The sequence below is a fragment of the Cucurbita moschata genome, unplaced genomic scaffold (assembly GCF_002738365.1).
Source record: "Cucurbita moschata cultivar Rifu unplaced genomic scaffold, Cmos_1.0 Cmo_Scf00012, whole genome shotgun sequence".
Classification (NCBI taxonomy): domain Eukaryota; kingdom Viridiplantae; phylum Streptophyta; class Magnoliopsida; order Cucurbitales; family Cucurbitaceae; genus Cucurbita; species Cucurbita moschata.
Genome location: NW_019268528.1, coordinates 3,452,193 through 3,470,176, shown reverse-complemented (window position 1 = coordinate 3,470,176; position 17,984 = coordinate 3,452,193). Strand labels below are relative to the sequence as shown.

Below are 17,984 nucleotides of genomic sequence, written 5' to 3'. Positions count from 1 at the left end.
CTTCATTGAAGCATATTGTATGATTGATGTCTCTTGGTTCATATCACGATGTATATGTACACACAAAATACATGAGGTCCCTATAGTTTTCATCTTTAAATCTCTTTGTGACACAACCTTATACACCGTTCATATATTACTCTAAGCAACATGTAGGTGTTGGTCTTCTAGGCTCATTATCATTAACTTCAATTAGGTTTGTGTCTTTAGAAAAATAAATCATCGTCATAATGCACCATGACATTCAATACATGCATGTCATCTTGATATGGAATAACATCATGCTAAACTTGTTGGGATTTATGCCCTAAAGCCTCGTATTAATTATTTAATTTTTAACAATAATTTTTATTATTTTATTTGAAATTTAATTTTTATCCATCGTATGAAAATCCAAAGTTATTAATGTAATCTTAAAGAGTATATGGTTGACATACAAAAGAATCGTGTTCAAGTACTAACCTAAAGAGTCTATAGTATATGGATAAGGTGTGGTGTCTTATCCTGGTAACATTATTGATACGGCCCACTTTGTAATCGTTACAAATTATTTGATCCAAATCGTTCATGTGGAGACATGTAAGTAGGGGTATCCTATACAATGAGTTTGTATAAGACTGGACCAAGAAATATCTAATCTCTCTTTATAAATCCGTTAATTGAGAAGATTAATATTTCACATGATGATCATATGCGACTTGATCTTAATCCTGATTGAGTTATGAATTCCTGTCTGTGAGAGCTTGTCCTTTAATTTACATGGTGAGAACGACTCTTTAGCCGATTCAATATGCCTACCATTTTGGAGACTTGACTAAATAGGGAGTTAGAACATAATATCATGAGATGGAATTCACTCATTTCCATATAAAGAAAGTAGATAGTTGTTTTCTAAGTACTGATTTTGGGACTTGAACAATGGAGCCCCACCCTCTCATTGTCCCGAGAGGGACTTGGTTTATGATTGGATCATAAATAAATTGTTCATTAGAAAATCAATGGTACTTAAGGTGAAAGATGTAATTACAAGGGTAAAACGGACTTTTGACCCAGCTATAATTATGAACAACTCATGAAGGATCGACTTGCTTGTAATGGTTATATCAATAGACATAACTTGTCCTTCAGTGCATAAGAGTGCAACCCTAGATCTATATTGCAATGACCTATAGTTAATGAATGGAAATTGATTAATTAAAGAGTTTAATTAATTAATTTTATATCATTGAAGCTTATAATCTATAGGTCCATAAAGTCTCCTTGTTAGCTCACAGTAACTTAAAAGGTTCAAGAAAATATTTAATATATTAGATATATTGAATACAAATGGAAAAATAAATTTAATTTGAAATGTCAAATTAATATTTAATATATTAGATATATTAAATAAATAGAAAAAATATATTTAATGTGAAGGGTTCAAATTAATATTTAATATATTAGATATGTTAAATATAAATGGAGAAAATATATTAATTTGAAGAGTTGAAATTAATATTTAATATATTACATATATTAAAAAGAAAAAAAAATATTTATTGTATTTGATACCATTAAATATTAAATCAGTATTTTGATACAATAAATAAAAATATATCTAGAATTTGAATGAGATTTAAATTAATTAAATATATATTAGGATTTCTTATAATACCTACCTTAATATGATTTGTATAAGGTATTTATTCTAATATATTAAATATGTAAAAATATGTAAATATATTACTTGACAAATATTCTCTTAGAGTCCCTATAAATAGGATCCTCGGGTTGAGCCAAAACATACGAATCTCTCCCACTCTTTCTGGAGAATGAAATTACATCTCTAGAGAATTCTCGAAACTCTTCTTCTCCAATCCTTTTAAGATATTCTTTCAAGAGTCTCCCAAAAACCTTGGCCTTGAGTTCGAGTCATAGCAAGGAAGAACTTGTAGAATATGAAGAACGTTTGCATGGTTGGAATACTTCAAGAAGTCTTCCAAGCTAGGGTTTCTACAAAGGTAGAGTTTTTGCTATCGTATTTATTGCTTTTCTTTTAATTCTTAATAAAATCAAAACAGTTCCTAATGCTTCCGCTACGTGGATGAAGAGTTCATTCCCTTCAAAACCATCTCATCATCATACAATTTTACGTCATCATATTAACATACATCATCATCATTATGTCGTTGTCATCATCTTATCATCATCATGTACGTCATCATAATATCATACATCATCCTCATTATGACATTGTCATCATGTCATCATCATACAACATCATCATCATATCATCATCAAATAATGTCATTATAATATCATACATCATCATCATTATGCCATCTCATTATATCATCATCAAATAACGTCATCATCATATCATACATCATCATTATTACGCCATCGTCATCATATCATCATCATATCATCATCAAATAACGTCATCATAATATCATACATCAACATATAAAGCATAAATGACATGTGCAAGGACCACTAGGCACATGTCGTCATAGATAAGACAAGTCTTTCGACCGAGTCAATTGTAAGACCACTTACTTGGTTGGCCTTAGCCAAAGTTTCTATCTAATTCTGAATTGGCCTGCCATCGCCCCTCGAATTCTTTTCCACTTCTATCGAGGTGCTTCAACTGTGATGTCTCTTCTTAAAGACCATCTTTCCTTCCCTACTTTTTTATTATTTATTTTTTATTTTAAGGGGGGAATGAGGAGAGTTTTTTTGGATTGTGGGATGTTACAACCATTTTTTTCTTTTTATTTATTTATTATTATTATTATTTTTTTGTTGTTACAATCGAGCTAGGCTTAGTCGGACAGGGTAGTGTGACTCGTGCTCGACCTAGTGGAGATAACTAAGGGTCTCCTAAACAGGACCTCTGAGTCGCAAATCCATCCCTGAGCTAGGGAGCGTGGACCACATAAGTTGATCTAGTAGCTGATCGGCACACAAGGGATCGCAACCACCCAATTTTATTGGTGGTATGGTCCCGTGGAAGGGTTGTTAGCAATCCTCCATGAATGATGTTTAGAGAGCTTTAGATTTAGATACAACCTTATTGACCCCTCAGTTTTACTTATGAGGTCGTACCTCAACTTAGAACATTGATCATTCACTGCATAAGTAACGTAAGCCACCTAAGTTGTATAAAATAATGATTTGGAACCTAATATGTACTCGCTAGAACCCAAAGCAAAGGCCATAAAAACTTACAAGGTTAAGGATGCTAAAATAGCATACAAGTAGGTTGCTTACAGAATATTCTTATAATCATCTCTTTCTACAATTTTTAGGTGAATGATGTCGTTGATCTAGGCAGGAGGGTGTACGGGAGTCATGAAGCCACAGAGAAGTGACCTGGGGCATTTAGGAATTCGTATAGTAATGCATAGCTACATAATATATTTTGTACCCCATAAAATTCTCTTATGAAATGTCATATACTACATGAACATTGTTTATCTCTTATTACAAGCTTTTATTGTATAATCGGTTGGTCTCACCCTTAATTTCAAGTCTCGAGTGACATATATAGTATATGGAGATGTAATGAAAAAAAAGCTGAAAGCGTGTTACATAAATTTAGTTGAAACTATGGTAATGAAATCCTATTACAATACTCCGCAAGTGCCCACAATGGAAATACATTCCTGTATAATCCATAGTGTAGCATGCATGTGCTCATAAATACTCCCGCTATTTCCTGCCATTACAAATAAATTCTGCAATGGAACACCATCCCTGACGCCCTGATTGAAGGAGTTTACAGTCTTTGAATAAATAAAGGAGGTAAAGCCCTCTCTCTCTTATCAAAGACTCGGTAACTTCTACCTATTTCTTATTGTTGGTCTCTTTCTTTTCGGACCGAACCTTTCTTTTGTCAGGCTAAGAAGAGAAAATCTCAAATTTCGGATTTTTGCGTGAAATCCCCGCTATTTTTTATTCAACCGCTATAACTCTCTTTTTTAATATAACAATAAAGTAAAAATTATAGTTTAACCAAAACACACATATTACAATAACCAACCTGTTGAGGGTAATCGCCATTTTCCAGTTGAGAATTAATCAATAGCTTTGCTGCACGGTGAAGAGGAGTTGGATCTCTCTTTTCCTACATACGTCATTTGTTGATTATATATAAGCTTTACGCACTTATAATAATTGAAGTAAAAGACAACAAACCTGTTGAGAATGGATCAAAGCCATCAAAGCAAATGAAGTTTGAACAAGATTGGAAGAATCTCCTGGAAGAGGAATGTATTTCTTTTGCGTACATGAAATGTGACTCTCTCCCCACCCACCGTCTGGACATTCAATTTTAAGAAGAAACTCCACACCTCTTCTTAGTGCTGAAGAATTATTGTAAGTGCTTCCCGTTGCCGTTAATCCTTTTATAGCAAAATATGTTGCATAGATGTGAAAAATTCCCCAATTACCGTACCACGATCCATCCTCTTTCTGTGTTTCTTCCAAATACTTCACTGCTTCTTTCTATGACTTGGAAATAGCTTCGTAAACAGAACAAGTGTTTGTATCGACGATGACGTGCATTCTACATATTTAATTTTATCCGATCCATTATTCATCACAAGGGAAACAAAATAGATAATAATCAGTTCAATGCCAATTATTCATATGTAATATTTTTCAAGTAATATTCTTAGATTGTCTACTTACTCGATCTCCAATACCGTGTATTCGAAGAACTCTACTGGATTTAGTAGCTAAAAGTATAAGATGAAACAAAATAATGATATCAATTAGTTGTCACCATTTTTTTTTATCATGTATTTAAGTATTGTTTGAGAAAATAATTATCAAATAAGGCCTTAGTTACTTCAAACCACGATGGTACAACTCCGGTAGGCTCCCGAGCTGAGACTCCACCATTTTTTGCCTATTTATTTCACAACAAAATTCAGCAATTCATGGTTAAGTTGACAGGAAAAAGATAATTTTAAGGCAAATTTGAAATTACAATTCTTACTTGAAGGGAAAGTATGATATCGACTCCTTCTAAAAAGCATTGTGGTTCCATTGGATCTCCTACGATGTTGGAAGGCATTGTCGAAAATATCAAACAACACTGACACGTCAATTATATATATATATATATAAGAAATTAATATATTATTTAAAATTTAATATATTTTTAATAGAAATTATGAAAATGAAATACCAGTAAATTTTATGCAGTACAATCAGAAATTTGTCATCCATGATCTCGATCAGAGAACGTCCAACTTCCTTTAGATATGTGACGATACATACTTTGAAAATCACCCCAAGGATTCTCTCTCACCTTTATGAGTATACATTAAAATAATATAAACAAATATTTATTTAAATTAAAGAATTTGTCATCTCTTAAGTGTGTCTCTGAGAATTCATCATGGAGTTTTGTTGCAAGAAGAGCTTGAATGGCCAAAGCAACATCCCACGATTGACTACCAAAACTCTGCTCGTGTACGTATATATATGTATAAGTTAGTACTTTATATATTTCTCTTAGTACTTTATATGTATATTTATAATAAAGTTTCATAAAAATTTATTTGAATGTTGGATGGAAACTTGTGATTTTACTAAATATAATATTTATTTATAATGGGTAAAACATACTTGCATCTTCATTCCATCTTCACCAATCCATAAGTAATCTTTGATTCTAGCAACATGTTTCTTATAAGCTTCTCCATTAGGATCATCAATCCAACAAGCAAGTGTAAACAATGGCTGCATGTTCGATACCCCTCTACCATATTAACTAAATTATATTTATTAATGTAATATTATTATCTATAATTATGACCTAAAAGAAAAAAGAAGTATGAAATTAACCTTTTCAATGCATCCAATTGTAATGTAATGACTGTTATGATCTTCATAATCAATATGACGTTTAGCTATTTGAAGGGCTCTATTTCTTATTGTTTTAAAAGCCCAACTATTAAGAATGGGTTCTCCAAAGTATTGAATAGCATCCCAGGTTAGCTTCTGAAATAATGAACGTTCAAAGCATTTGTCTTCCTGCATCATCCTATCCAATTCAATTAAAATAATCAAAGTCTAATACAGTACATGAAATGAAAATCTTTTGAAAGGATGAATATTGATTTGTTCTTTACTAATGCATTGTGGTAGGGAGGATTGAATGGTTTAGGGACATACCTTTGCACAAAAATGGCGGGTTGGGCTCCATTTAATGTTATTGTAAGGTTGAGTATAGATTTCTTGACGTAATTGAAGAATGAGAGGGGTGAGGGGTCCAACGAATCGCTTCCCAAATAAATATGACATAGGAAGAAGTGTCAATCTAGAATAGCATAACAAACTTGGTGGAATGAAAGGAAGTAATTTTCCTAACAGCCAAAACTCTGGAGGCATAGGGTTTGCTCCCTCCCACTGGAATTCCAGAATCTACATAGTTAAATTATAAATTTAGCTTCATAAATTTGAGTTACGCTGTTTCAAATAAAATAGTATAGACGTATATATACAGTACTAACCAATAGCCAAATCTTTCCACAGGAAGGTATATAAATAGCACCTCCATGATCTAGAATCCATTTTCGAGCTCTAAAACACTCATCCTTGTCAGGTTCTTCCCCCAACAAACGGAGTTGAATATAGTTAAAAACAGTGCAAAGCATACAACTTTGTCCCACAATGTGCAATCCCCATCCACCATCTTCATTTTGATGACAACATGCATAGCGAAGGATTTCCTTTCGGTGCTCTTCTGAGAATATAATGCCGAGATGTCCCGTAATATACAACGAAAATACCTGAAAAGAAAAGGGTAATATTGTGATAGAATTATATTAGATAAAATGAATAGAAAAAGGAAGAGTACCAGTGGAGGGAAGTAAAACATAGGGCCAGAGTTTTCAGCAGGCCAATGGCCATGGTGGCTTTGTAAGGCTGCAAAGAAGTTGGTGGCTCTTCTCAGTGCAATGCTCGCTGTTTCCTTATTAATTATTGCTTCCTCCACTTTCACTATTGGAATTGTTTGCTTGAAATTTCTATCTCTTAGAAACTGCATTTTCATAATATTCAATAACTTATTATAACTCCATTTAAATTTTTATGTATATATTTAGTGAACTTTGTCCTCAATTAGAAACTATCAAAGAAAATTAGAGTAAATTCCTTATAAAAAAAACAGTATTTTAAAGAGAGAACCTGAAATTTTCAAAACAAATCACCGTTGCATTGGACTTTGAAACGATTATGGTAATAATTTTGGCGGGCTTCTTCCACTTCAGCTCGCTCTTCTGCAGTGCCTTCATCAGGCTCGAAATTCCACGTTTGTCTTCCCACAAAGTTGTTGGAGCTGAACAAGCACGGATCATTTGCTCCTTCTCCCAACTTAAGTCTCCACATTTTCACTCTCTCGATTGTGCCTTTCCATACAAATTTCTTCTACTTATATATAGATGAGGGGTATTACGTTTACGTCCATGGCCGACATTAGTATTTTTATATCCACATGGGAAATTATCAATATTTCTATGAATAAATTATAATATGTATAATGAGTATTTAAACTTTTTTTTTAAAAAAAAAAAAAAATCATTTCTTTTAATGTATGAGTTTTTTCAAAAGTATTTATGACATACTATAATTTTTATGTTGATGTATGAGTATTATTTTTTTTTCTTTTTGTTTTAATTATTAAAGTGGAAGGTTTAATTATAACTACCACCCAACCCTAATAAATTCTATGTCGAACACATCCATCATTTTACTTGAATAGACTGTACTCGACTATGGCCCTCAATTATTAGCCCACAAATTAGTTGAACGCTTCTTTTCTTTTTCAAAATAATCGGTTAAAATGACTTTTGGAAGCAACGTTATAATCGATAACTACGTTTCTTTTGTTAAATATAATATTTTATAATAACGGTAAATAACGTTTTCAAATAAAACTTTTTGTAATTGATTCCAAACCATTTGAACTTAGAGTTGGTTTGAAATAACTCAAATTTTAAGTAAAAGAAAAAGGAAACAAAAAAGAATTTGTGAGCTAAACCAACTAAGACATTACTAAAAACGTGTTTTCTTTATTTAAAATTTGAAATATGTTTAAAGTGGACAAAATAAAAATATTTTCGATAACACTTAGGCCAGGAAACGAACGAGCCTTCCTAACTTTTCCATTTATTTTTTAAACCGACAAATTTTATTAAAGGTTTTAGGGGCTGAATTTCACTATGTAATAGAAGAGTAAAGTTCTCAAAGATTCATAAAATATAAAATATAAAATAGTGAAAAAAAAAAAAAATCGAAGTCAATGGTCTAAGTCCAAAGGGTATTTTAGTAATTTGATTGTGTTTAGAATTGATGAGTAACCAGTCTAGAAATGAAGAGGGAGGAAAGAAAAGAAAGTAAGAAAACGAAAGGAAAGAGTGGGCGAAGGATTTTTTTGGAGATAAAATGAAGAAATCATTTTCCATCTTCAGATCTGATGAGTTTGGGGCATTTTCTGGTGGAGCAGCATCGTTCAAAGAATTTGCTCAGGGCGTTATTGGGCATAAATTTGAACTTTTGAGTCACTGGAATCGAATAAGTTCTCGAGGGAGAACCGAGAGTATGATAGGTGCAATTCTTCTAAAAATTGTTTTAATTGCATTAGAACATCATTTTGAATAAATTTTGGGAAGGAATCCATGAGAGATGACACTTGAAAAATTGGAGTTTTGTTTAACGTTCAAAACAGTAAGTTTTAAGAAATCGTCCATATTTTAAATGTGCTTATGTTTTCCAACCGATGAAAATTAGAAGCAATTAGGAAACTTATGAAATCCCCCGAATTCTAGAATTTAGGAAATTCAAAGGAAAATAGGATGCGTCTCGGTACAGAAATAGCGAGAAAAAAACCAAAGATGTGCATTGGGGAAGATTCGAAACCAAGTTAATGAGTGTGGGGCACACGCAAATAGTGACACGCATAAGGCAGAGAAAATTTGAGAATAGGAACGGCAAAGGCTCATACAAATATGTAAGTAGCCATTTAAAATTCTTTTGAACAATACTTATATGGATCACTAGGATATGGTTGCATGTGAGCATAAATGCTTTATATAACCGGAATATACAGTTTAGAGTATTGGAATGAGATCAAATAATAAGCATGATATACGTGTTATATGAGAATGTTTGAAATGCCCTTGGCAAGAGATTTTAGAATGGTATACTAATACGAATTTAGCAATTTTGAATAGAGATTGAGAACTATACTTCAGATGATTAAATGCTTTATATCCTTGCTTGAGCATTCATGAATGAATTAAGATTGACGGTTTTACAATGACTAAGATCACGACGCTTCTATTAGACCAAGAATTTGAGCATCATGAGATGTGATTAGAGAACTGAACCCTAGTGCCCCTATAATCAGATTAGCACCAAGAGCTAGCCTAGAGTGTCCAAAATTTAAAGCATTTAGATGCTTTTGTTGGATATGACTCTTGATCGAAGTATACCGAAACAAATAATTGAAGCAGAACGAACAACTTGAGGGTAGAATTTTTATGTACTAAGAACTTTAAGCACTTATACCTTTCAATTCTTTTGTTTTTGTGATAGAGCATACATCTAATGAGTATTTATACTGGAGAAAGAAATAGCAAATTTTCTAAACTTTCTTCGTTAGCAAGTTCTCTTAAATAAATCACTAAACTTGCTCCACAACTTGACAATTAATTGCTCCATAAGTTGGTTATTTCTTTGACTAAGTTATGCTTATTGACTCACAATCTCCTCGGTAAGTTTGACTTTGATCGAGATTCTTCACTCCCAACAACTCTCGCATCTCTGCAAAATTAACCCTTGTTAGGGTTTTGGTGAGAGTAAACGCACATTGGGTGCGTATGAACTCCACAACGATTTGTCTCTTTTCGATACACTCACGGATGAAGTGGAAGCGAGTGCAATGTGTTTGTTGTGTCCGTGAAATACAAGATTCATCATTAATGCAATCGTAGATTTATTGTCAACATAGAGAGTTACCAGCTTGAGTTCACTTTTTGTCCATTCGCTCAACAAATTTCTCAGCCACAATGCTTGGCACGATGCCATAGTTGCTACCATGATTTCAGCCTCACAGGAAGATAGCGTCACGGTTCATTGCTTTTGAGATTGTCAAGAGATCAAATTTCTGTTGAGATAAAATGTCATTCCTACGTTTTTTTTCTCTCTCCTCCTCCTCCTCCTCCTCCTCCTCCGGTCAATATCTCTAGCTAAATCACTATCAATAAACCACAGAGAAAGGGCTTAACCATTTGATGATGCCTCATCGTAGACTTTTCTATGTACATGCTCATCATTCCAACATCATACGAAAGGTCCAGCAAGTATGAGTCAAGTACCTCAGACTTTCGTACTTAATAGAATTCACCAAGCTTCCTTCAGCATCTTTCCCAAGTTATAACTTTGCTTCCATAGGATACTTGGTCAGGTTGCACTCTGTCATCTTAAATTGCTACAACACCTTCTTAGCATAAGTCGATTGCTTTAGTAAGATGCAATATTTCTTTTGGTCTACTTTAATACTGAGGTCGTTCGTGAATAACCTGAGATTAATCATCTCAAATTATTTGATAATTTGCTGCTTGAACTCTTTGACGTCTTTCACACTTGTACAAGTGTCAATCAAGTCATCAACATACATACAATTATGAATGTAATGGTCGTATAAAAAAATATCAGCACAGTCGTTGGTCACTCGCAAGAATTTTAGCGAGCGCTGGAATTATCGCACCTCACTCGAACACACGCTCAGATCCATTGCAAGGGCGAAACACAGGTGAGAGAGAGAATTCGAAAGCTTTTTCTGTGAGACCAATGTTAGATAAAAACCAGTGATTTTCATTATTTAGTTTTTCCACGTTATTAGTTAAATTAGTTACTTGAATATTTTCTTTCATGAATTACCATTAGCTGGCTATTTGGGCCAAGTTTAGGTGCACGTTTAGTTTGTACACACCAGAAAAGTAACTCCATTCCCAATGGTCCAAAGATTCAAATTTTTGGAATATTCTGAATCCTTCATGAACATCACAGCAAATATGATTAAAACATTTATAGCTCCCACGTAAATAAGGAGTTGCGCGGCAGCTACAAACTGGGCGTTTGCTAAAATATAGAATAAGGATATAGAAACAAGAACCAGTCCCAACGAAAAAGCAGAATAAATGGAGTTATTAAATAATAGTACTCCCATACTTCCTAAAATAAGACCTGATCCCAACAAGACTACAAGAAAATCATGTATGGGTCCAGCGGCGACCTAGAATTGTTATTTAAATATCTCAATATAATCAGAAACAAATCATCATGTTTTTTTAGCGTAAATCCCAAAGCTTCCGTTCTATTCCTATTTTTGTTATTTTCTTGCCGTTTCTGTTCTTTTTCTTCCAACAAATTTTTGGCTATTTCTCCTCCGTCAAATGATTTACTCTCACGACAATTTGCTCAGTCAAAAGACATCAAGTGGTATTAGAGCCAAGTTAATCCATGGTATATAATTGTGTAGAAGCCAAGTTTATCAAAGCCAAATTGATTAGCTTAATTGGTTAGAATGTCGACCTAACAACACACAAGTCTCAGGTTCTCAAGGTAGTAAAAATGCACTAAAGCACAAAAATACACATGTCGTGGGGTCCATCCCGAATAGGCTCACACACTCCTCCACGGCATCGTCGAGTGTTGGCGTCTCCATCACCACCACCAAGAGGCTGGTGCTGCAAAGACGGACGTCAAGTCGTCATCGAGCGAATGATCAAGGAGACGACTGCCTCTGTGCAGTACTCGATGCTGACGAGGGCCAACTCTGTGTTCTCCGAGCTTGCCACACGAGGCTTGGTACAACAAGAAGCCAGCAGTACATCATCTCTGAGTGTTCGGCCGTGTCGCATACCTGAAGATCACGCATCCCTACCTCGCGTAGCTCGATCCCAGGGGGTTGAGGGTCATCTTCACCGGCTACAAACCCAGGAGCAAGGCCACCAACCACAACTCCTGCTACTCCCACTGAAGAAGTGGAGTTCGCAATACCACATACTGCGGATTTGACGCTGGATGCTGATCAAGATGATGGTCTGGCGGCCAGGTACCGGAGGATTGAAGACCTACTAGGAGGAGGTGAACCACCGGGACTAGTGGTGCGCGAGCTCGAAAAAGAGGTGTCCGAACTGCATGCCATCAACGCAGATGAACCAAGCTCCTTCGTCGAAGCAAAACGGAACACTGACGTCATCACTGAGAATAAGATGTGGAGGGCTATGTCCAAAAGCAACAGGATACCGAACCATAGGGAGCTAAAATGGGTGTTAAAACTAAAGCGTAACAAAGAGGGAGAAGTTGTGAAGCACATCAACTTACAGGTGGTCCAACTACAACGAGTGGGCTTCGTTGATGCGCGTCAACCTACTGGCGCAAGGGTTGTGGCACGCCATCGAGTCGTGGAGGAAGGAGAAATGATCGAGTATCGGAAAGACTCGGCTCTTTTCATGGTGAGCGCATTGATCTTATCCAACGTCCCCAATTTCGATTCCAAATCCACAAAAGTAATCGATGGTGAAACTGCTCTAGTGAGCCTCGTCGGTGAGGGGTCGAGAGATCTCGATGAAGAGGACCGACTGAGGAGCGCTGAAGGAGGAACGAGTGTTCGTTCAAATCGGCGAGAAACAAGAGCACCGACAATGGGTCCTCGACAAAGGAGCAACAAACCATATGACCAGGGCCAACTCTGTGTTCTCCGAGCTTGCCACACGAGGCTTGGTACAACAAGAAGCCAGCGATACATCATCTCTGAGTGTTCGGCTGTGTCGCATACATGAAGATCACGCATCCCTACCTCGCGTAGCTCGATCCCAAGGGGTTGAAGGTCGTCTTCATCGGCTACAAACCCAGGAGCAAGGCCACCAACCACAACTCCTGCTACTCCCCCTGAACAAGTGGAGTTCGCAATACCACATACTGCGGATTCGACGCTGGATGCTGATCAAGATGATGGTCTGGTGGCCAGGTACCGGAAGATTGAAAACCTACTAGGAGGAGGTGAACCACTGGGACTAGTGGTGCGTGAGCTCGAAGAAGATGTGGCCGAACTGCATGCCATCAGCGCGGATGAACCGAATTCCTTTACCGAAGCAAAACGGAACCTTGACGTCCATCACTAAGAATAAGACGTGGAGGGCTATGTCTAAAAGCAACAGTATACCGAGCCATAAGGAGCTCAAATGAGTGTTAAAACTAAAGCGTAACGAGGAGGGAGAAGTTGTGAAGCACAAGGCCCGTCTGGTGGCGAAGTGATGGTGTTACTATAACACGTGCAGAAGCAATTTGAATCTTAGGCACTCTAAGTACATCAATTATAGTAAATTATCTAGCATGCTCAAAAGCATTAAAACTCAATGAGTTTGAATACTAACCTTTTGTAGTTAAAATTCATTTTTCCTTACTAATCGATTTCGAACCACCACTAGTGTCTTCCCTACTATTCTCCAGCCTTAGAATGGAATTGTGGAATCCGGTGAGGAACTAAACTTGATAGGAATTTAGTATAGGTAAAGAGAGAGTCACTAATCGATTTCGAACCACCACTAGTGTCTTCCCTACTATTCTCCGGCCTTAAAATGGAATTGTGGAATTCGGTGAGGGACTAAACTTGATAGGAATTTAGTATAGGTAAAGAGAGAGTTTTGAGAGATTTTCTCAAAGTTTTCAAGAAAAATTTTCATGTACCTTGATCATTCTATTTATAGAGTCATATTTGCATGTTCGTGCAAATGTGAGATTACCAAATTTTGACACTCAATATTCCACTAACTCCAACATGAAATTTTTCCACGAGGTAGAGTCAACATTTTGACTTTCTCCATTTTAATTCAATAATTAATTTTAAATTAAAACAATATTAAATGATTAATTAATATTTAACATTAATTTAAATGTCAATCCTAATCAATTCCGGCATATATTGATTATGAATCCCTATACGTAATTAAAATAAAGTGCGGTTAAATATATCGTGTATATGTGGTGCATATTCCCTAATTGGAATTCGAACACTTCAAACTCATTCGTCACACTGTTCTAAGGTTTAGTCTGATATAAGCTAGCAGGGGGACCTAATGGACCTATAAATCATGGGCTCCAATGATTCGAGATTAACCGGCTAAACTCAATAACCTTGTTAACCAACATTCGTTAACTACTAAGACACTCCACTACAGCCTAGTAGTTGCACTCCCCTCACTATAGATATATTTCTGTCCATTTGATATAACCATGATTCGTAAGTCGATCCTTCACAGGTTGTTCGTAACTAGAGCTGGGTCAATTTACCGTTTTTACCCCTAAAGTTACTTCTTATTCTTTAAGTCCCACTGATCCTCTAATAAACAATTGGTTTGTGGTCCAACCACCAAACCGAATCCCTCTCAGGCCAATGAGAGAGTGGGACCCCTTATTCAAGGCCTGGAGTCCGTACTTAAGGGAACAATCTCTCCACTATCCCTAAAAGTGGGTAGGAGTGAATTCTATCTTGCACCCTATGTCCCTAGCTATTCACCTAGTCTTACCCTTGAAATGGGAGGCTTGTTGAGTCGGCGAACTCGAGCGACTCTCACCCATGAAAATCTAAGGATTATTCTGAATAAACAGGAGTTCATAGTTAGCTCAGGATTAAGGTCGAGTTACGTAGGTTGTCGAGTGAAAAAAATCAGTCTCAACAGTAAACAACATTATAAAGTGAGAGTGATTTTTCTTCATGGTCCGATCTTATGCAGTACTCATTGCATTGTGGTCCGATCTTATGCAATACTCATTGCATAGGACGCCCCTACTCACATATCTCCACATGTACTATTTAGTGATCACATTGCTTATATCATATACAAAAGTGGGCCGCATCCATAGTGTTCCCAGGATAAGGTACTCAGCCTTATCCCTGTAATATAGATCATTTTGACTATATACTTGAACTTGATCCACTCTTATGTCTCTACATATAGTCCAAGTAATCATACTATAGCCAGAGTATTCTTAGTTTATTGGATTTAGATTAATGATCGTAAAATTCACTTTATTCAATAACAATCTTTACTGAATAAACATCAATAATAACTTTATTGAAAATAGAATATGTTTTTGTTTACAAACTACGAGTTTTAGGACATAAAACCCAACACGAAAGGCTATGTCTAAAAGCAAGGAGTGGACTTCGAAGAGGTATTCGTGCTGGTGGCAAGGTTCGAAGAGGTATTCGCGCTGGTGGCAAGGTTGGAATCCGTCCGCCTGTTGCTGGCGATTGCGACTTATTGCTCTTTAGAGGTCAACCACATGAACGTGAAGTCCGCTTTTCTCAACGAAGAGCTGAAGGAGATCATCTACGTCCAACAAACACCCGGCTTGCTGGACAACGACAACTTCGACAAGGTACGGCGTCTGCACAAGGCACTCTACGGGCTTCGGCAAGCACCACGAGCCTAGAACGCGAAGCTCGACATTACCCTGTTGTCGCTGAAGTTCAAGCGATGTACCTCTATGCATGTATGTACACACACGGCCACAGCGAGCAGTGGCTGATCGTGGGAGTGTACGTCTAGGACCTCATAATCACTGGAGGCGACATGAAAGTTTTTGGAAGATTCAAGAGAGAGATGTCAAAGAACTTCATGATGAGCGATCTCGGCATGCTCAACTATTACCTCGGCATCGAAATGCAACAGAATACTGCCGATATCACCATCTGCCAAAGTGCGTACGTGAAGAAGCTACTAGACACAGCTGGACTAGTGGACAGTAACCTTACAAGAACACCAATGGAGGCTCGGCTCCAGCTAAGAAAGGTCGGCACTACGACGGCAGTCGACTCCACCAATTACAACAGCGTTGTTGGGAGTCTGCGCTATTTGGTTAACACACGCCCTGACTTTGCTTATTCCGTTGGATACGTGAGTAGGTTTATGGAAGCACCTAGAAAGGAGCATCTAGAGAGGAGCATCTAGTGGCTGTTAAGCGCATTCTACACTATGTAGCCGAAGCTAGAGGCTTGGGTGTGAGATACTACGCAGGGAGAGGAAAGGAGAAGCTTGAGCTGGTCGGCTATAGTGATAGTGACATGGGCGATGACGTTGATGATTATAAGAGCACCAACGGGATGATTTACTTCCTCTCAGGCGGCGCGATCTGCTGGCAATCAACTAAGCAATAGGTAGTTGCTTTATCTTCTTGCGAAGGAGAGTACATTGCCGCTTCAACGGCAGCAACACAAGGGGTCTGACTTGCACGACTGATGGAAGAACTCATCAGAATAGAAGGCGATCCACCAATGTTATATGTGGACAACAAAGCTACGATCTCCTTGATCAAAAATCCAGTTTTGCACGACTAGAGCAAGCACATAGAAATTAGATTCCACTACATCCGGAAATGTGCAGATCGGGGTCTCATCAAGATTGATTTCATCCGAACAGAGGAACAGCTTGAAGACATCTTCACCAAATCTCTAGTGGTGAAATTTGAAGAACTTCGTTCAAAGATTAGAGTTCAAACAATAAGGTAGATATACTATAGGGCTTTAGAGGAGATTGTTAGATAAATCCCTATTGTTTGGTTAAAGGTATTATTATTATTTTTTTTTTTTTTGTTAAAGATCCCTCTTTCTTCGTTTATGCCACACAAATTAGGTGAGTGGAATAGCCACGTCGAGGGCTTTAATTCAGTTGCCATTTATTTTTTCTGTTTTTAGGATATATTGTTATTTAAATATGCCAATTAAATGACAAAAAGGTATCCGGTCTTCAACGCAAATATTGTCTCTCTGTTTGTTTTTCCGTCATTTTCTTCTCCCAACAATTTCTTTGGTTTTTTTCCTCATTTCCTCACATTAGCTCAGTCAAAGATAACACGGGTTAACGTTGTCTTTGGTCATCTAAGTCATTTGTACTTTTCAGTAGTGAGCAGCGTACGGAGCTGCAACGAAACATGTTTTTTTTTTGCTATTAATATCATTATTTATTCCTTTAACGGCTGAGTATTACACATTGGAAAAACATGGATCATTTGTCTTGGATCTATATAATTGATTTGATCGAAAAACTTTAGTTTTTCGATGAACTTCTCATCAAGTTCTTGAACTTTGCTCGATCTTCGACCATGTTATTGCTCATTTCGTTGTCTGGGTAACACATGTTGGTTTCCACTTGTTCTTCTCCATTTGCGAGGAGGTTTGCCATAACATTTTCTTCATTGAGCATTAAAAGGTTGGAGGGTTTTCTCAGCCAACATCAAATTGAGCTCTTCATCATTCGTGAATGTGAGGTTTGCCTCCTCGATGTGCTCCTTGTTGCAGCACTCTATCGTATAATGCCAGTATTTTTTACAGGCATAACACTTAGCATGCTCTAATACTACTTGGGGTTGGCATCATCAGGGATTTTCGAGGTATTGTCACGACTTCCTTTACTATGACTAAAACCTCTACTTTCCTTACTGTGGTTTTCGTGTTCTTTTGTACTTGAAAAAGAAGAATCAACCACATATGTATTTTCTCTTCCGTGCGAGCCATTCCTCATGTGTGAGTAAGATATGCTTCTTCTTTTATTTGTCGTCATAGCCACGAAGTATCTACTCATGAACTTAACATGACCAAAGACCTCCAAAACCAACATGTTCTTGAGGTCATCGAACTACACAATGGAGGTAACAATCTGCATGAATCTCGGAGGGACAACTCGAATGAGCTTCTTAACGACGGAGATCTTCTCCACGTTGTTGCCCAACAAACGAATGCTGATGATGATTGTCGTCAAGTTTATGGCAAAGTCGTCTATTGGCTCACCGTCCTTCATACAGATAACTTTGAACTCACTCTTCAAGATCTGCACCTTTGCTTCCTTGACCCGATCCACACCCACATGCATTGTTTGTAGCATCTCCCACGATTTCCTTGTCGAGTCCTTCTCTGCCAA

At 36.7% G+C, this 17,984-nt stretch overlaps 2 protein-coding genes and 1 pseudogene across 2 annotated transcripts in view; 1 reads left to right on the top strand and 2 right to left on the bottom strand.

The window, feature by feature from the left end:
* Positions 1-3,408: 3,408 nt before the first annotated feature.
* LOC111450513 lies at positions 3,409-7,405 on the bottom strand (annotated as a pseudogene).
* LOC111450512 (beta-amyrin synthase-like) overlaps positions 3,424-17,984 on the bottom strand; it is a 54,077-nt gene continuing 39,516 nt past the window's right edge. Inside the window, exon 16 of the mRNA XM_023090693.1 lies at positions 3,424-3,558. The gene's annotated coding sequence lies outside the window, so the exon portion shown is untranslated. The remainder of the gene's footprint in view (positions 3,559-17,984) is intronic.
* On the top strand, positions 15,642-16,225 carry LOC111450831 (uncharacterized mitochondrial protein AtMg00810-like). The gene is made up of 2 exons (XM_023091122.1): positions 15,642-15,969; positions 16,050-16,225. Exons 1-2 carry the CDS (start codon positions 15,642-15,644, stop codon positions 16,223-16,225), a joined length of 504 nt encoding a protein of 167 aa, XP_022946890.1.

Coding starts and splice junctions, on each gene's coding strand:
- LOC111450831 (XM_023091122.1), top strand. CDS start 15,642: ATGAAAGTTTTTGGAAGATTCAAGAGAGAGATGTCAAAGAACTTCATG. Junction 15,970..16,049: donor TTATTCCGTTGGATACGTGA/GTAGGTTTATGG, acceptor TACACTATGTAG/CCGAAGCTAGAGGCTTGGGT.